This window comes from Danio rerio, chromosome 16, assembly GCF_049306965.1.
Source record: "Danio rerio strain Tuebingen ecotype United States chromosome 16, GRCz12tu, whole genome shotgun sequence".
Taxonomy (NCBI): Eukaryota; Metazoa; Chordata; class Actinopteri; order Cypriniformes; family Danionidae; genus Danio; species Danio rerio.
Window position 1 is genome coordinate 4,345,001 of NC_133191.1, and position 21,371 is coordinate 4,366,371.

Here is a 21,371-nt window from a genome sequence, read left to right on the forward strand (position 1 = left end):
TTGTGCCCTCCACATTTTACTGTTAGCAGGATTTATATATATATATATATATATATATATATATATATATATATATATATATATATATATATATATATATATATATATATGAGCAATATTACACGAGTAGCAGTGCAATATGGCTGTATATAGGCACTGGTGGGAGGCGTGCGTTGGCTCAGCGCCGCGACAGATTGCCTTAGTTTCCAACCAGTAATGATATACAGCAATATCGCATTGCTACGAGTGTAATATTACATTTATACAACAGTTCGACAGCATAATCGTAAATATAAAAAAGAAAATGAAACCCTTTGTAAGAGGAACTACTTTCTTCCGCCATTCATTCACATCTGCAGCTGGCGTCAGAACTACAGAAATCGTTACTCATTCACCAATGTCACTTTAGAGCAAGTGTTTGAATGATTCTCTAGCATAATGTCTAAAGTGATGACAAAACGAGTGATTTTGCTCACACTTTAAGATTATAAGGCTGAACTGCATGAAATGTCATCAGTCTACAGAGATTTCCCAGTGTTTCTCTTTTTCAATTGGGATTTCACAATAGTTAACCCTGAAAAAAGGCAAAGCAAACTCTAGCAGATTACTATGGTATAAACACTGCACTACAACATACAAAAGAGATTGACTTAGAACATAATGTACTTTTGGAAAATGTGACTTGGACTAGAAAATATTATTGCATTAATTTTCTGTCTCCGCAGATCATTTCAATGCTACCTCAGTGCCATAAAAATGTTTTTAACTATTTAACGGCCTTTCTTCAAGAGTTGTTGAGGCACTCCGCATACAATCGGCTGGACGTCAATGTTGTAGGTAGGTTGACCATGCACTTTCACTACTTGTTTTTGGAGTATTTTTTGCTGGCAGACTTGGCGAGCACAGGTCAGTTTCAGTGGAAAGCAGAAGTCAAATGTTTATTCTGTCCAAGATGTCTTTAGTCTTCTTTTTTATTTAAAAAAAATGTCAAATATTGCAGCTGGAAAGATGTCAAGTGTTATTCTAGTTCTTTTATTGTTATTGTTTTTTAAACAGACTGGTTAATATTGATAATAATAATAATAATAATAATAATAATTAAAATGTTTAGTTATGTGCACCTATTCTATTTTAAAAAGTAATTACTTTGTTTATTGGCTGTACTAGAAAAAGACAAGGTGTTTTAACGTAAAAAATCTCTCTCTATCTCTCTCTCTCTCTCTCTCTCTCTATATATATATATATATATATATATATATATATATATATATATATATATAAATATATATGCATGTGTATGTGTATTTTTTTATTTACTATTATTATTATAAAACAAATCAAATAAATGAAATTTAAAAATAATAATAAATATTTTAAAAATTAAATAAAGTAAAATAAAATAAATGAAGCTTATAAATTAAATTAATTAATTATATACGGGATAAAAAAATAACAGTTTTTAAAATTTAACATAGAGATCATAATTCTGAATATACAACTTGTAGAAAATAACAAAAAGAAAACTACGAAAGGTTCTAATAATATATTTGTATTATATATGTCCAAAATAGCCTACTGTAACGTCTGCAATTATATAAAATAAATAAAAAAATGTAGCAGAATTATTAGCCCCCCTTTGAATTTTTTTTCTTTTTTAAATATTTACTAAATCATGTTTAACAGAGCAAGGAAACTTTCACAGTATTTCCTATAATATTTTTTTCTTCTGGAGAAAGTCTTATTTGTTTTATTTTGGCTGGAATAAAAGTTTAAATTTTTTTAAAAGAAATATTTTAAGGTCAAAATTATTAGCCCCTTCAATTATCACGCGCACGTTATTATCATGAGGTCAAGAAGTTCGTTATTTCAAATATAGACGCGCGGCTAGCACAAGCAAGAAAGCGAAACCACTCGCACTTTTAGACGAACCTTTAAAACAACAACAGGACATGGCACATTTTGTTCTTCTTGGCTTTGTAGCTGGATGTCAAGTAGACAACAAGGATTGTTTGAGCTCGGGTCGGCCATGGCTCCTTATTATATGCATATAGTATTACGCTGTAATATCTCGGCTGTGTTTTTTAAAATGGCGGTTTCTTTGTTTTCATTCTCCTGCTTGTCAATAAGCGAGTGACGTACTGTATCTCTGTAAACCAATAGCGATCAGCTGCTCCACCTTTTGGTACCCTTTTGTCATGCTAGGTATCCTTTGCAAAGGGTACCCATAAAGTGATACGGTGCGGTTCGCTTTTCAGTCCTTTTTTGACAGTGGAAACGGCCATAAAAGAGTAACAAACCGTACCGTACTACTCAGCGGAAAAAAGTACAAATTTGTTATAATTAATTACTTTTTTTAAAGCAACCTATCCAAAACTGCCTGTGAATTTGGATGCATGTGTTTAGCAGGTCTAGAGTTTGTTTTCTGATAGCTAGATTAAGTCCCTGTTGTGGGAAAAGGAGCTTTTTAACTTGAAACAGAAGATAAAGTTACAATAAAACGTCCTCCTTAAGCAAAAGAGAACTTTTTCTGGCATCTTTTTTTAGATTTTAAGGTTTTGTACATTCCTGAAAAAACTGAAGGCATCAATACATTTCCAAAGGGATTTCTACAGGCATTTAAAACCGTTTGATTGACTGATTTCTGGTTTGTTTACAGCGCCGATCTTTGCTGGCCTTCTACTGAGGTCCCCTGACAAGCAAGATATCAATGAAAAAAGAAAAGTGAAGGAGTTTTTCCAGCATTTCTTGGTCCAGACTTCCTCTGACAGAGACATTCATGAGAAATCACCTGAATAATGTTCTGCGTCATGCTGCCTTCATTATCTTAAAGCCCTTGTTTTTCCAGCGGGATCATGTTGACCGACTTTATTAGCGGTCATTTAATTCAGCGCATTTTAAACAGTTATGGAAACTAATTTGTTTTATTACACAGCAGATGAGAAACGTTTATTTAATTAAAAACTATTTGTATTTTGATGTTTGTACATACAAAAACAGCAGTTCTTTTATAATAAATCTAAACCATTATAACAGTCTCGGCCTCTGCCTTTTCCTTTCATTTTATAATCAGTTCCTCATGTTGGATGCGCCGTCATTTACAGGTTTTTATTTTGAATTATGTTTTACCACATGCCTTTAATTTTATTACATATCTATTTTACAAATATCAGACAATGTCAACCTGACAGTAATGTTTTAATAAGATTCATTCGTTTTCTTTTCGGCTTAGTCCCTTTATTAATCTGGGGTCGCCACAGCAGAACAAACCGCCAAATTATCCAGCATATGGTTTACTCAGGGCATGCCTTTCTAGCTGCAACCCTATGACTGGGAAACACCCATACACTCTTGCATTCACACACATACACTACGGCCAATTTTAGCTTACTCACTTCTCCTGTACCGCATGTGTTTGGGCTTTGAGGGAAACCGGAGCACTCAAAGGAAATCCACGCCATCACGGAGAGAACATGCAAACTCTGCACAGAAATAACGGGACTAAGCTGAATAGAAAATGAATGAATATATATATATATATATATATATATATATATATATATATATATATATATATATATATATATATATTTATCTCAGAATTTCAACACTTTTTTTCTGATAATTGTGAGTTTATTTCTCAGAATTGCGAGGCATAAAATCTGAATTATAATGCTGGAACTCACAATTGCAATCTTTAATCCAAGATTTCTAAATTTTAGAACTTTTTCTAATTTCCTTTTTTTCCTCGAAATTGTAAGAGCATTCGTTTTTGAGCTTAAATGGTTTGTTGCAATCGGTTTCCTCAAATGGTTTGAGTTACCTTAACCTTAGTGTAGCAGTGGGCTCAAGCAGGCTATGGTCCCATGTCTCTTTTGCTCCCAGAGGACTGGTCAAATCCACACCCACCTCAAGTGTCATTGGTCACCAACTTATTATTAGACTTTTTTTGTGATATTTTATTTTTTAAAAATTAAAGAGGGGTTTGTGGCCCAAAAACTGGTTTGTTGCCTGAGGGCAATGCCATGCCATAAAGCAGGGGTCACCAATCGTGGTCCTGGAGGGCCGATGTCCCTGCAGGGTTTAGCTCCAACTTGCCTCAACACACCTGCCTGTGTGTTTCAAGTATACCTAGTAAAAGCTTGATTAGCTTGTTCAGGTGTTTTTGATTAGGGTTGGAGCTAAAATCTGCAGTACACCAGCCCTCCAGGAACAAGTTTGGTGACCACTGCCATAAAGGGTTAAACCAGATTAGCTGGTTTTAGCCGGTCAACCAGCCTGGTTTAGAGGAGTTTTGGCCATTTCCAGGCTGGTTTCAGTCATTTGATTGACCAGTCTGATTTAAGATGGAGAATAGCTGGTATGATAGAGGTAAAGTTGGTTTTCTATTGGGATATTCAGACATTCTCCGTAATAATATAATGTCAGAAAGGTATTATTTGCAAATTCTAAATAGGAAAATCATATTAGCAGCAAATGACGATCAAAGTACAATTAGAGGGTGTTAATGTTGTTTAGAAGTCATACTTGCATGCTAATTCCAATCGAATATTCAAAGTAACATGATAAACAATATAGAGACTGCTCAATGATGAATGTGCGAATATAAAACCAACTTTACCCCTTTGCTGGTTTGGGCTGGGCTCCCAGCCTGGCTAGGTTGGTCAAATAGAGGTAAAGTTGGTTTTATATTCTAAGTAGCTGAGACTAGGCTGAAAGTGGCCCAAACCCATTTAAAAGCAGGCTGGTCAACCAGCTAAAACCAGACAACCAACGCATAATAAAAGAAAATTTAGCGCAAAAAAATAGAGTATTGAGCAAAAATATAGAAATAAATGCTAATCTTATACATAAAGGTTTTTTTAATGCAAATATTTTAGTTTTTTTTGGACTTGCTTTTTAATTGCAGTTTTTTGTTTGCAAATGTAATTTTTATTTCTCAAAAATTTATTTTCCTTTTGCAGTTCTTTTTTTTTGTCAGCAAAATACATTTTTATTTCTCAAAAATTTGTTTTTGCTTTGCGATTTTTGGAGATTTGCATTTATTTATTTATTTTTATTTATTTATTTTTTGCTCAATGCTTAATTTTTTGTTTACAAAACTTTATTTTATTTTGCAAGTGTATATGGCACTAAATTGACTCCATACAGTGCGAATATAAAACTCCAGTAAAATAAGCAAAACAAAAGTGCGTAAGTATCAATATAAAGTTGGTTTTATATTGGTATATTCAGGCATTCTCCTTAAAAATATAATTTCAGAAAAGTCTTCTGTGTAAATTCTAAATAGGGAAATCATATTAGCAGCAAATGACTATTAAAGTACAACATAGTTCACAGTCAATTAGATAGTGTTGATGTTGTTTAGAAGTCATACCTGCATGCTTATTCCTATCGAATATTCAAAGTAACATGATAAACAATATAGAGACTGCTAAATGAATGAATGTGTGAATATAAACCAACTTTACCTCTATAGTATCAATGACTGTAAAAAGGTAAGTATGCTGTGAATCCATCAGTGATGCTCGGAGGAGAATCTGCTGTGGATCCTCTGAACAGATCTGAATAACTGACCTGGAGTCAGTGTGCGCTGCTGTTCATAATGGTGCCGCTGGGGAGGAATGAGGACAGGACCCGATACACAACATTACCGAGGCTTCGAGCGTCTTCATAACACTGGTAAATGCTTGACATATTTATTTTAACTCCTGCTGTTTTTGCGGTTCACACGCGTGTGGTTGTCGCTCAGACATTTCAACGGCTTGTCTTCGTTTTATTCGATTCCCACTTCAATGCTAACGGGTTAAACGTGTTAGCATACATCCACCCTGCATAACATTTCAGCGCTTAACTGTCACGTATTCACAGTGTTCGCAGTATTTAGCATTTCACCGTGATATAACGACACCTTTAGCTGCTCCTTTGTTTAAAGACAATGTAAATTGTAGCGTATAAACGGTCATTAATGGCGTGCTAATGAAGCTAACGCCTGTCATTGATGTGAACAGCTTACCAGTTTAGCCTGTTAGCATTTTGGGGGAGTATTAATACATGAACTACCACAATTATTTTATACATATATGAAAAATGTGTTGCTTAATTATTTCAGTCCTCTGGATATTGTTAATGTTGGTCGGACAGAAGCAGATGAACTAATGACTGGAGCTTCAATATACAGGTGAGCTAATCATGTAGCAGTCTTGACATGACAGTTTGTTTTCTTATACAGAACATCAGTTTTACGGTAAATAAATGCCTTTTAGGAGTGCATGTCGATTATGTATGCGTGTTTTTCGGATTTGTGGTGTGTTGGCAGTTTTTTATATGCGTGTTTACCATCATAAATATAAACATTTTTTATGCATGAATGTGATCGTCATCAATGTCAAAGTGAGCATGAAACTTCTCGAAAGTGTCCAGAATGACTGAAGGGACAGGGGCCGGATATAAAAAGCACCTTCATCAGGGCTGAAAGATATTTATGAAGGTTTTTTTGTTGTCACAATGTGTCTATCACTTTGAGACATAATGTCCTCTTTGTATCTGTCTTGTAGGATGAGAAATAGGCATTCAGAAATGCAGTGTGTCTCAAATCATGCTCACTCAGTCAGCTGCCTTCCTAGTCTGCATTTTCGAGTATAATAACCTATTTTGTTGTCTTCCTAGATAGTGTTTTGGCATTATTCTGCCATTTTGGGTGTCATGAAATGTACTAAAACATCCCAGCAAGCATTGATTTGTTTTTAAAAGATGTCTAATAGATGTCTAATAGACGTCTATACCTATTCGTCTCTAAAACAGTCTCTGTCAGTCTCTGTCAGTGAAAATCTTATAGATGTCTAAGAATAGACCAAAACTACACTAGCCATTAAATAAACAGAAATAAATAACTATTCATATAAATTCCGTCTATTTGACGACTAAATAGGGGTAGTTGGTTTTATGTTCGTTCATTTAGCAGTCTCTATATTGTTTATCATGTCACTTTGAATATTCGATCGGAATTAGCATGCAGGTATGACTTCTAAACAACATTAACTATCTAATTCACTGTAAACAATTTTGTACATTGATCGTCATTTGCTGCTAATATGATTTCCCTATTTAAAATTTGCAAAGAATACTTTTCTGACATTATATTATTAAGGAGAATGTCTGAATATCCCAATAGAAAACCAACTTTACCTCTATTCGTTTTAAGAATATTAGATGTCTATTAGATTTTCACTGACAGCCCAGGTTTAGCCTTGTTTTAGCCAAGCTCTCTATTAGATGTCTATTAAACACAGCATTGTTTGCTGGGGTAATTCATTATATTTAGTAAGGAGTCTTGATACAGTAGGTAAAATAATAATCTTGTTTATGACCTTAAAGCATGTTGTCTGAAGTGATTGTTTGCTTGCTAGGGTTTGTATATGTGTATATGTGAGAGTGAGAGATTATTTGTTGTATTTACACAGCAACAGTGGTTTCAGGTTGCAAATACACCTTTACCCTGATTGTTTGGATGGTACAGTAGTGTAAAACACAAGCCAGAACTTGTTTGCCTGCATTGTCCTAGTTTCTTGATTTTGGAATGTGATAAATGTTTTTCCAACACATTATGTAAATATTTTATATGAATATGTTATTTATTACAACTGTATTCTAGAGCTGTATGCTATAACATGCAGTTTTTATAATGATTCAGTAAGGGAAAATATTGTGTTATTATTCTTTTTGTACTGTAATAGTGTGTGTTAACAGTATATATGTATATATATATATATATATATATATATATATATATATATATATATATATATATATATACAGTTGTAAGTCAGAATTATTAGCCCCCCTGTTTATTTTTCCTCCAATTTCTGTCTAACGTTGAGAAGATTTCTTCAACATTTCTAAACATAATAGTTTGAATAACTCATTGCTAATAACTGATTTATTTAGTCTTTGCCATGATGACAGTAAATAATATTTGACTAGATATTCTTCAAGACACTTCTACACAGCTTATAGTGACATTTAAAGGCTTAATTAGGTTAACTAGGCAGGTTAGGGTAATTAGGCAAATTATTGTATAACGATGGTTTGTTCTGTAGACTATTGAATAAAATAAAGCTTAAAGGGGCTAATAATATTGACCTTAAAATGGTATTTAAAAATTTAAAACTGGTTTTATTTTAGCCGAAATAAAACAAATAAGAATTTCTCCAAAAGAAAAAATATTATCAGACATATTGTGAAAATTTCCTTGCCCTGTTCAACATAATTTGGGAAATAATTAAAAATAAAAATATCTATATATATTTCTGTCTGTCTGTCTGTCTGTCTGTCTGTCTGTCTGTCTGTCTGTCTATCTATATATATATATATATATATATATATATATATATATATATATATATATATATAATATATATATATATATGGTTCTATTTTTAATATTAAATTAAGCTTTTTCTTACTATTTAGTAATCTGCTCTACATTTTGAACTGATTTAAATTGCTTGTAAAGGCAGCATTTCTAATTTTCTTTAAAGTTTGAAGATTTTCATCTGATATTTATAATTTATTTAATGTCAATTTTTGGGAATTGGGATTTATTTATCAGCTGAAAACTTATTTATTTAATAACCGAAATCTGGAATCTTATGCTTCAGATCAAAATACAAGTTTTAGTTTATTTACAGTAGGACCTTTACAGAATATCTTCATGAAACATAATCTTTACCTAAAATTAAGTTTTTGGCATAATAGAAAAATCAATAAATAAACAAATTCAATCTGTTTTTCACTGTTAATAAAATACATATGTAGAACATAAGACTAGTCTTGTGGTCCAAGGTCACATGTTTTTTTATTTAATTTTAAATTGTTATTCGTTACTAAAATATTTTTTCCTTATTTTATTTTTTTCTATCCATCCATCCATCCATCCATCCATCCATCCATCCATCCATCTACCTGACAAAAGTCTTGTCAACAAACAATAACTTCTAGTTGATCATTTGGTGTCAGAAGTGGCTTAAGTGAAAGACAAAGGCCTCTAGATAACACTTATTTGACCAAAATAAAATATGATGCCTTGATTTTTAATTATTTAATTAGGTCAGTAAGGTCTGACTCTACTTAGACAAAAGTCTTGTCACTTATAAGAAATAATGTCCAGTATAGAATATAAAGTCATACTGCAGTGGAGACCGAATGAATATTGTATCTGACTCCATCATGAGCTTGGAGGACTGCATCCATACATCTCTGACATGACTCAAATCACTGATTAATAAAGTCATCTGGAATAGCAAAGAAAGCGTTCTTGCAGGACTCCCAGAGTTCATCAAGATCCTTTGGATTCATCTTCAGTGCCTCCTTCTTCATATTACCCAGACATGTAATCTGGTGACTGGGCTGGCCAATCCTAGAGCACCTTGACCTTCTTTGCTTTCAGGAGCTTTGATGTGGAGGCTGAAGTATGAGAAGGAGCGCTATCCTGCTGGAGAATTGCCCCTCTCCTGTGGTTTGTAATGTAATGGGCAGCACAAATGTCTTGATACCTCAGGCTGTTGATGTTGCCATCCACTCTGCAGATCTCTCACACGCCCCCACACTAAATGTAACCCCAAACCTTGATTTTTCCTTCACCAAACTTGGCTGATTTCTGTGATAATCTTGGGTCCATGTGGGTTCCAGTAGGTCTTCTCCAGTATTTGTGATGATTGGGATGCAGCTCAACAGATGATTCATCTAAAAAATGGACCTTCTGCCACTTTTCCAAATGATAAACTAGAAGTGAAGTTATTATTATTGCTCTTACTATTGGCATCGACGACAAAACTTTTGTCAGTTTTTTTTATATATATATATATATATATTTTATTAATAAAAAATGTAAAAGTTTTCCTTTGTTTTTTTCCAAATTTATTGCACAATATTGTATTTTTTATTTTGCGTAGAACTCATTTCCTGTGTTGTTATTGTAAGTCAGTTTCTGATTCATTCTGATAAAATGCTGTTTTCAGTTTAACCAATTGTCATCATTTCCCAGGACGATTGTTGCCTTTAACATCTTTAAACCTATTCCAGACGCAACAAAAGCACGCACGTGGACACAAACCCAGGATTGAGCTTCTCCGTCAGGATCATGGGAGAGAATGGCCCTCTCTCGGAGACAGCCATGCTCTTTGAAGACGAGGAAGAGGATGTGGACAAACTTGGCCGAGAAGAGGAAGACGAGGACAAGATGGCAAACTTTGACAAAGACGGCAACATGATCTCGGGCCCCTCGTCCTCCTCGGGAACCGTCTACGATCGCACCACCGTTCTCATCGAGCAGGACCCGATCCGTCTGGATGAGGAAGGAGAAGAGGACGGTATGACGTTCCTGCCGGAGGGAGAGGGAGACGAGGGATCTCTGGCCTTCATGGGTGACCCTGACGGCATGTCACAGGGGTACATCCACCACACCATCTCGCCGGACCAAATCCAGTTCATCATTAACCCCGGGTCCACACCTATGCCACGAAACATCGAGGGCGCCACGCTGACATTACACTCTGAGTGCCCAGAGACCAAGCAGAGAGAGGTGAGGGCTTTTATCTTGTGTTATGCGAATTAGCTGTGTTTTTAAAAAATGCTCAGATGAATTTGCATAATGCTAGTTTCTGGTCTTCGTCAGCTGCCTTTGAGCAACGTCTGCTTTGACCCGCAGACTCTGGAGTTGTAGCTGTGAGGAGTTTGGCTTGTAATTTTTAGAGGTGTGAACCTATTCTGGTGTCTTGGTTCGGTTGCGATTATCATGCCTTCGATTTAATTCGATATCTCGGTGCTAGGGTTGTAACGGTATGAATTTTTTACGGTATTATAATCGTCTAAAACAATACCTTGGTTTGATGGTTTCGCAGTATACGGTATGTTACAAATGTTACAAAATAATAGAACAGTGAAGCAATTTTGACTTTTTTGTACAATGAACAAATATAAAAAAATAATAAAATAATAAATAATGTGTCAAAGTCCAAATAAAGTCCAAATAAACATGGTGCAAATCCTCAGTAAAAAAATAGATATAAATATTTACTATACTATAAATAGTTACATAACGAAACTAGATTTAATATGGAACATCCTTAGGTTTTATGTGCCAGCATGGATATGGTTGTCTGTGGATATGGATTTGGATATGGTTGTCTGCAATGCAGACAAACAGCCGCACCTTCATTTGCGTCTTTTGAAAACAGCAAGAGCAGCAGTTCGTCTTTGCTGTGTCACTGTTTTGTCATGTTTCTGTGCTGCTGTGCATGCAAAAGTACTTAGTATGAGAATTATTTCATGCAAAACTTTTTTTTTGCGTTTTATTTAGCTGAGCATAAATGTATGCCTATCTCTCATTCTGTGTTGTTCAAAAAGCTCGTTGGTCTACAAACAAAAGCGAAACCTATGCTTATTGGTTGTGATATAGCGAGTTTGAACCAATTTGGGCATGGAGGAGGGACAATGCATCAATGTATCATGTCTGGTTTGTCCGGAGACACAGTGACGAACGTTTCTTTGTCAAATCAGCATTGTCAAATTTTGATGACGTAACCGCACTGATTCCGAAGCCTCGGATCAAAAGTTATTAAACATTTAAGAGCAATACTTATTTTTAGCCGCGGGCGGCTGTCTCAGTCTTTAAGGGTTAAAACCGTTGATATGCAATTGTTCATGGTATGATAATCGTGCACTTTCAAATCGTGGTAGATCGTCATACCGGTATATTGTTACAACCCTACTCGGTGCATCACGGTGCATTGACGATGCTTTCCATACACAGTGTTATTTTTTGGGGGGAGGCTATAACAAGCTGTCTGTATAAACACACACACACACACACAGCATCACACGTCTTTCTTTCACACTCATTAACAAACATAGACCTCACCAAACAAACACACACACACACTTAAAGGCTGATTTATACTTCTGCGTCAAACGCCAGCGTATGCTACGGCGCTGACGCATAGCCCTTCGTTGTGACCATCGCCGATTGTTTACAAGTGTGGAGTCCCGTGAAGGAGCTCCGAATGGAAAGTTTTGTTTTGTGTTTACCTCTTAGTTAAAGTTGTTGCACGTCCGCCGGTTCCTGCCTCAAAATGAGCGAGTTTGAGCCACTTGTACATCCCGGAAGTGTTCAGGAAAAGCAAAAAAGCAGAGAAGAAACTCGACACAGAGGAACATTTACACCTCACTGCCCACTAGCGTTTCGGAAGTGTTAATGCAGACCAACAGAGACAGCGCGCAGAAGTATAAATGCACAGCCACGCGCGTTGCCTGCGCCGTGGGTTACGCCGGTCACTTGACGCAGAAGTATAAATCAGGCTTAAGCCCTCGCAATATGCGTTTAGCCGGGAAAGCTCGTGATGAGCGGAGTAAAAAAAAAAAGAAATGCTAAACTCTCTCGGCTAAACACATATTGCGAGGGCTTAAAGGGAGCAGTGGTCGTAATGTCGAGCGAAAAAAAAGAAAAAGACAGCTTTGAAACATAACCAGCTTTGTCTTTTTGTAGGAAACACACTTTAGATCTTTTTAGGGTTAGAGGTTTTTGAGTTATTGCCGCTATAACTGAATGTGTCTGGAATATCGAAAACAAAACCAACTTAACCGCGCTCATTTCTGGCGCCCCCCTGGATGTACAGTGTTTGCCTATACTGCCTATGTCACGGGCTGGCCCTGAGTTGGCTCCTCAGTGTTGTAAATACCGGCGCTCACCTCCCTCGCAACAGAGCGCGTAGGAGATAAATGACGTCAGTTCACGTCTGCATCGCGGTGCACCGAAAAAACTATTAATTTTGACATCCCTAGGAATTTTGTTCTATGAGACGTGAAAAGCAAATACTCCTTGCACTTCCGAAGGATTATGGCTTACACTCCAAAATATGCTTATGACCGTATTTTGTTGCTGCGATTTAAATATATATACATATATACATATATACAGTTGAAGTAGAGCTGCACAGTTAATCAAAAAAAAATCGCAATCTCGATTCGACCCCCTAGACCAGGGACTCCCAAACTTTTCAGCCCGCGACCCCCAAAATGACAATGCCAGTTACTTGCGACCCCCAATATCCTCGGAGGTGGTTATAATTACATAAACCTTGCATGCAATGGCGCACACATTCCAATCGACCAAAGTCTATTCTTTGTTTTATTTTTTGTATGTATGTCAGTGCTGTAAATGAGCCAGAAAGTTTAACCTGGTGTTATAAAATCAATCTGCTGCATCTGATGCTATTGCTGTGTCTTTAATATAATGTAATTACCTGAGAAGTAGCAATCCAATAGAACTAGTAACTATAAGCTACTATAGTAACTATATAGTAGTATATAGTAACCATTTTTTCTCTTCAGTAGGTTATGGATAAAATATGGTCATTCTTTTGGTTTAATAAAAATAAATAGATTTTTGGAAACCACCAGGCGACCCCCCCTTCATTGTCCTGCAACCTCTCGGGGGGTCCCGACCCCCACTTTGAAAACCACTGCCCTAGACAATCTTTATCCAGCATTTCTACAATTCTGCCAATCATATTTTCAAGTTCTGGAGAGAAGCAAAGGCGGCTGCACGAGTCTTTCATTGTTTCACATACATTGCTTAGCGACATGGACACCTCCAAATGGTGTTAAAAAAAGAATCACGTACTGTATTTATAAGGTATAATTCACCTAAAAATGTCATTTTTGTCTTCATATAATGCTGTATTCGCGGCCAGCAAATCACACGTGACTTGAGCTGCTGACCGTGAGCTGTTACCACAGAGAGGGCGGGTGCGCACTCTACTTAATGATAAGACGCGCGCACACGTCTACTTTAGTAGACAGAACCTCCATAGGCTGTGAATAACAGGTAATACAGTTGTAAATAAAATTCACAGAGTGATCATTTGAGAGCCGCGCGCGATGTATGAACAGCACTTGGCAGTGAAAATGAAACCGAAAGCATGCACATCATTCACATAATCATATTGCATTATAGAGTAATGATTACGACAAGCATTTGATATGTTTTTTCTTTCATAGCGAAAACACAGTTGTGCATGAAAATAAATGTTTACAGTGTCAGTATAACTACTCAAGCCTGTATGTTGATTTTACAAGTGAATAAAAGGGTCTAATAAGTTATCAATGACAGATTGCAAGCATATATCTCAAACATAATTCAACATCAGAATTATTATAAGTAGAATATAAATATTTATAGAAACCAGTAGACTTGCACATAATATTATTATCGTTATTTTACCATATGTTTGTGAAATAATAATAATAATAGCCTTCTCATATTAAGCTTTATTTTACATCTACAGAATCCTGAGAAAATCGTGATCTTTACTATGAGCAAAAAAATTATGATTCTCATTTTAGCCAGAATCGTGCAGCTCTAAGTCAAAGTCAGTATTTTTACTCCCCCTTTAAATTCATTCATTTTCTTAATCTTGGGTCGCCACAGCGGAATGAACCGCCAACTTATCGGCACGTTTTTGCGCAGCGGATGCCCTTCCAGCTGCAACCCATCTCTGAAAAACATCCACACACACACTCATACACTACGGACAATTTAGCCAACCCAGTTCACCTGTACCACATGTCTTTGGACTGTTGGGGAAACTGGAGTACCCGGAGGAAACCCCCGCGAACGCAGGGAGAACATGCAAACTCCACACAGAAACGCCAACTGAGCCGAGGATCGAACCAGCGGCCTTCTTGCTGTGAGGCAACAGCACTACCTACTGCGCCACTGCTTCGCCCCCTATTTATCACTATGGACCACGGCAGCTGACAGACATGCAGCACTATATGATTGTTTTGAGGATTGCATATGAAGGGGAGACGGCACCTGTAATGAAAAGAAAAGGAATCCCGCTGTTTTTATGTTTATTTCAAAGTGTTTTTATGCCTAAACAAAGCAAAAGCACAGAACAGACTTACATGGGTTAGGGTGGTTTGGCGGTATGGGTTGCGTATAGGGAGGATCGGCTCTTTAATGTTATTACCACCCTTCAGAGAAGACTAAAAATACGGGAGAAATACGGGAAAACACTTTTACAGGACCATAGAGGCATAAAACTGTAAAATACGGGAGAATCCCGGGGAAAAACGGGAGGGTTGACAGATATGGTAATAGCTTTTATAATGTTATAATGAAATTGTGTATGTAAGAAGGCTAAAGATTGAATCTCCACACTATAACTGCTCCATCTAACACATGTTTGAATGTTGGCTGTGACTGTCAGCAGTTTATTAGACTCATGCAAATCGTGGTTATTTATGAGTAAGATCATGTGGCCATTTAAATCGAGAGCGGACGTTGATTTCCTCTGGTTTTGGGAACAAATGATTACAAAACTCGCACATAATAATTGTGCCTGCTGGTGTTTCTGCAGGCAGTTCTGCACGTCCGTTTTGTTATTCACTGAAACAGGAGTAAATCGAGCACGAACAGCTCACAGAAACAGCCATTATATTATTTTATCTTTTTTTCAAGTTGAACCAAAACAAGACCTGATTAATCACTGTGTGTGTGTGTGTGTATATATTTATTTATATAGTAAATTAATTGAGTATATATGCTTTAAAATGTAAAGGTATATATTTAATAAATAAAAAATAACAATTCTCAGTCGTTGGCACTGTCGACTCACAGCAAGAAGGTGTGTGTGTGTGTGTGTGTGTGTGTGTGTGTGTGTGTGTGTGTGTGTGTGTGTGTGTGTGTGTGTGTGTGTGTGTGGGGGGGGGGGGGGGGGGGGGGGGGTGTTTTGCAGGACAAGGTTGAGGCTGGAAGGGCATATGCTGTGTAAAAACATATGCTGGAATAGTTGGTGGTTCGTTCCACTGTGGCGACTCCTGAAATAGAGTGACTAAGCCAAAGGAAAATGAATGAATGAAAATAACAATTCTTTTTAAATATTTATAAATATATTATTTTATGTCAATATTATTATTTGTATAATCTTTTGATTTACTCACTATTTTAAATTGCGAGGTCAATCTCTTGTATTGTTTTACATATTTAAATATCCTTGGTTACAACATTACTCAAACGGACTTCACAGCATCAGCATTTCTTTAACCCCTGCTCTTTCCTGCCCTGCGCTTCTTTATTTGAAGTTTAATCTACAATAGCTCTGTGTTCATTAAAGCATCCAGTACAAGCAACCTGTAAAGGGAACCCTTTTATGCCTTATAAAATGTAAAAAAAAAAAATAATAATAATAATAATAATAAATAAATAAAAAAACCAAAACATTGTTATTCCAGAAAAAACTACATTTACTTTGGACCTTTGACACCACCGTTGTTTTTCGATTATCGAAAACATCGGAAGAGTCTGAAGAGCGAGGAGGGATCCGGTGGTGAGAAGGGTATTTGAGGACCGGCAGGGAGACTCGTGTTTTCCGGGAGATTATCACTCGTTTGCGGGCATTATGAGTCCCGCAGATGCATAGAGACTCCCGGAACTTCCAGGAGACTTAGGATGTTTAAATATCACGTTTACCAACGATAGTGAGACGCGATCCAGCGGTACATCCTTGATAGACGTGCACTGCTCTCTGGAGCTCAGAGGAGCGCATGACAGTGTGTGGCTGTGTGTGTGTTGGTCACGTGATGTGTGTTTTCAGCGGACAGACGGCTGTTCAGAGATGCTAGGTAAAACGGTGTGGATGTGGATCATTTTCGTTCTAAAATGCCATTTTAACACTAGGGCGTATTAGTGTAAACGGGGCCTGAGTGTGTATTTTTTGCGAGCGGGTTTGCGACGAGGGTGGGGCGGAGGATCGGCGATGCTGGCTCTGCATCGTGTTGTCTATTGGCCATCGGCGATCGGTCCAACCCTACATGTGGCTAATAATTCTGACTTCAACTTTTGTATATAAGGGGTTAAATAGCATAATGGGTCTTTTTTAAAATGACGACCCCCTGACTGCAGACGTTGTTTTGTCTGCCAGTCATGCATGTTTGAGAAATCTGCTAGTTCAGTAAAAAGCCATCAGATAAGCTAGAGAAGAGGATGTGTTCAGCTCCAGGCCTGTGTTTACACGGGGCGTTCATCCCCAAAGGATCTGTCTTTCCACATGACTTCACATCACAGCTCTGGATTCAGCTTTCCTCTGCTCTTTCGGCTGGTTGCTGCTGGTCTAGTAAACTTCTCCCATCTGCGAATCTGGCAAAATCACAAGAGGCCTGTGTTTTTTGTTCTGTTTTCCTTCTACCATTCTTTCTGTCCATTAGGGTTGGGTATCGTTTGGGTTTATTTCGATACCGGTGCTAAATCGATTCTTTTAAAATGATACGGTGCCTGAACCGATAGTTTTAAGCCACAAGATTATGGTGGATGACACTAGAAAAATCTTTTATTTGACAAAATCTTAAAAAAATATATTTTAATAGAACAATATAACCTTGCTGTTAAAAAGTGTTCAATAAGGAACTATCAGTTTGCAACGTTAAGCAACATAACGAGCTGTTTTTAACATCTAAAAATCAATGGAAATGGATTTAACATGTCTCAAGCCAAAACGATTCCAATGGTCGCGTCTGCTTGTACTTTAAAGACTGAGTTATACTTCTGCGTCAAGTGCTGCCTCAAAATGGTTGTAGAGCCATGGCCATGGCCGTCACCGATGTTGACATGCACTCCTCAAAAAAATATGTAACTACACGTTGCATTGGTCAGCTTGGTAGCACTGACCGTGTAGCCGGGGCCGAGAGCCATGCAAACTCGTTGGAGTGTGTTTACAAGTGTGTAGTCCCGCGAAGAAGCTCTACATGGAAAGTTTTGTGTTAACCTTATGAACAAAGTTGTTGCAAAGTTGTCTGTGCCCCTGTAGAGCTTTATGTGTGGCAACACCCCTGAACAAGCAAGTTCACTTAGCATATCTCTTAAATATCTACAAACATATTATGGTGTTTTTGCTTTAGAAGAGTCAAACTTAAATACAGCACCTTCAAAATTTGGTTAAACACCACTAAATCTGTGCATTTTTGGGTGATCTCAGTTCATTCATTCTGCATCAGTTTTGTTGAGGGATCAGTGTTGATGACTCAGTCCATTTCACACACACACACACACACACACACACACACAGTTCAGCCTCAACATCTCCGCCAGTGCAGTGTTGCTGGCATTACCATCTCATGCCAGAAGACTTGCGTGCAGATTTATGAGTCATTATCACAGCATTGAGTCTCTAAGCCTCTATGTGATAGATTGATTGACCTGAAAGATATTATGCAACATCTGCAGTGATTTCAGGCTGCAGAGAACATGCAAAACAACAACAAAAAAAAAACATTCAAATGTTGTCATAATCTAGAATTACTCGTGTGTAATGGCGGCTGCGATGCAGAAACAGAATAATTTGGTTGCAACAAATGGCTCCAGGTGGTTTATTTGCATTACACAGACTTGCAAATCACTGCCTATTGTGCCGCACACAATAATACATGCAGAGATTTGTCTCATGATAACTTTTAAATGCTTTTCTAGGTTACTGTTTGTTTTCTTTAAGCTCTATTGTGTGTTGCACAAGCTCTTAGCATTGTATTTATGGAATGATTAATGATGCTGGATAATGCGCCAGAGCTCAGCTATTTTTTTTTCTCAGCGCCAGCTACACTGTCCGCTTTTATGCTCAAATCAGATTTTTTTTTTCTTCATGACCTTTCATAAGTGACCCATATATGATATTGCTTTGAGCAGGCAAGTCTCATTAACTGGTTTCAAGCATAATACATGGAAATAATGCAACTTTTAGTGTAATGTGTTAGCATATACAGCATTTTAAAAACATTGAGGGTAGTATTTTATTTAAATATATTTTTAAAAAACTATTTAATATATGCTTTTCTACCTCTTTACACCAGAGGTTAGTAGTGGTGTTCACTGCAGAGCCACACACAGCCACACGCCTCTCAGAGCTCCAGAAACCGAGAGCAGTGCACGTCTTTATCAATGCTTTACCTCTGGATTGCATCTCACTACAGTTGTTAGATGTGATATTCAGACATCCCAAGTCTCCTGGAAGTTCTGGGAGTCTCTGTGGATTTGCGGGACTCATAATGCCCGCAAACCAGTGATAATCTCCCGGAAATCATGAGTCTCCCTTCCACTCCTTAAATAAGTCACGCACCCTTATCACCCCCGGATCCGTCCTCGCACTTCAGACACGTCGCGCGCAGGCTATCAACTCCCCCCTCTTCATTCATTTATTCATTCATTTTCTTGTCGGCTTAGTCCCTTTATTAATCAGGGGTCGCCACAGCAGAATGAACCACCATCTTATCCAGCATATATTTTATGCAGCGGATGCTCTTCCAGGTGCAGCCCATCTCTTGGAAACATCCATACACACTCGTTCACACTCATACACTACTGACAATTTCGCCTACCCAATTCAGCTGTACCGCATGTCTTTGGACAGTGGTGGAAACCCACGCGAATGCAGGGAGAACATCCAAATTTCACACAGAAACGCCAACTGACACAGCCGAGGCTCGAACTAGTGAACTTCTTGCTGTGAGGTGACAGCACTACCTACTGCGCTATCGCGTCATGTAAAAATATCAATTGCAAACTGAAATAAATAAATGGTTTGGAATTGAATGTTTTACGAGATTATTTAAATTTTTTGTGATTTTTTTTTTTTTTTTTTTTTTTGCATTTAATTAAGATTTAATTTTGCAGAATCGCCCAAATTTGCAACCTTTTGTTGATTTTGCGTTAGATTCAGCGATTGCGGAGTCGCGAAAAACCAGGGGGTGTGATCAATATTTTTTAATGTTATTTAATATAGAAATCCACTATTTAGGTCACTTTTTGTAAACGCATGCCTCTGAAACTTTTGAATTCATAATGAATCCTCTTCTTTGTTTTATTTTTATGCAATAAAAGATTTTATTTTTTGTGTATTTCTGGAAATCTTTGCTTAAAGTGCAAAATGCTTTTAAGTTGAAGTCGTTTGTGACATAATAATTAATGGTGCCTTAATATGTTTTAGTAAGTTGTGCTCTTTCACATGGGCCCGTTTTACCCAAGTAATGTGTGCTGCAGAAGTGGTATCAGCAGTAAAGTGAACGCTGGCCAGCAGTGTGACAGGAAATGAGGAGTGGGTGGATTGGGAAATGTCATGAGCTGCGTTTAATGTCACATTACACACACACACACAAACCACGGGTGCCACCGTGTGAGTTACATCTCTGATCAGCGACGCGTCACCACGAGTGATGATTACCAAGAAAATGTACAGTGATAAACATCTGTCATATGCATATTTTAGATAAAGCATGTTTGTTCATTGTGAAAGTGTTGGTTTGTTGGTGCTCAGACAAAGGAAATAGTCACATTATATTTTAAGTTACATTAACTTGTATGTATGTTAGGGTTAGGCACATATGTTAGGGTTATTTGCTATATAAAATAAATGCCATAATAATTTGTGGTTCATTCCGCTGTGGTGACAATGAGTGTGTTATACATTATAAATGTATTATACCAAATGAATGCATGTACATACATATTAGTTATTCATTCGTTCATTCATTTTCCTTCCGGCTTAGTTTCTTTATTAATTAGGGGTTGCCACCGCGGAATGAACCACCAACTTATCCAGCATATGTTTTATGCAGCGGAACACCTTCCAGCTACCTATTAGTGGGAAACGTCCATACACACTTATTCACACACATACACTACGTACAATTTAGCCTACCCAATTTACCTACAGCGCATGTCTTTGAGCTGTGGGGGAAACTGGAGCAACCGGAGGAAACCTACGCGAACACTGGGAGAACATAGTAGTTAATATGACTTAAAGTGTAATGGTAAATTCTATCAAAGTAAAAATTCTGCACTAAAAAGTAAAAAAAACATGTGCAGTTTATAATAAAATGCATGGATGATGGACTTGTTCGAGCGATAAACAGAAGTGTGTAATGTTGGACACTTCAGGCACTCTAAAGATGCAGTGTTTTTTGCTTTAGTTGGCCAAATTACTATTAAGGAGATGATGATGTCGCCTCCTGGTGGTGAATGTGGTTGTATGCATGTTTGTCAATATGTAGTTTATTTATTTGACAATCACTAACTGAGTTTTTCCAGGTATTATTTGGACAAGAAGTCAGCAGAGCCATGCGATACGCAAACATGTTTAACAGTACTCGAGTTGGGATTTAATTAATAGTCTCCTAATCATAATCGTAGCTGCGCATGCTTCAAATTAAAATACAAAGTTGTTTTTAACACACATATTATGGAGAATTATTGCTTCGCAGCATCATCCATTGATATTAAAAACCTTGAAATGGAGACCTTCTCTTACTCATGAAAACAAGTTCCA

General features: G+C 37.1%; 2 protein-coding genes across 8 annotated transcripts in view; both read left to right on the forward strand.

Moving 5' to 3' along the window:
* The window catches only part of inpp5b (inositol polyphosphate-5-phosphatase B), a 55,343-nt gene extending 52,311 nt beyond the window's left edge, over positions 1-3,032 (forward strand). For all 4 annotated transcript variants that reach the window (XM_009292060.5, XM_017351451.4, XM_017351452.3 and 1 more), the window contains 2 exons: positions 726-837; positions 2,657-3,032. In XM_009292060.5, coding sequence (XP_009290335.3) covers positions 726-837; positions 2,657-2,796 — 252 coding nt within the window. In that variant the 3' untranslated portion in view covers positions 2,797-3,032. The remainder of the gene's footprint in view (positions 1-725; positions 838-2,656) is intronic.
* A 2,550-nt stretch (positions 3,033-5,582) lies between these two features.
* mtf1 (metal-regulatory transcription factor 1) overlaps positions 5,583-21,371 on the forward strand; it is a 36,470-nt gene continuing 20,681 nt past the window's right edge. For 2 of the 4 annotated variants that reach the window (XR_012391328.1, XM_021466611.3), the window contains exons 1-2: positions 5,583-5,679; positions 10,081-10,579. Coding sequence is in view for 3 of the 4 variants with exons in the window: in XM_021466611.3 (XP_021322286.1) it covers positions 10,139-10,579 (441 nt within the window). In the remaining variant the exon portion in view is untranslated. 4 annotated transcript variants of the gene reach the window in all.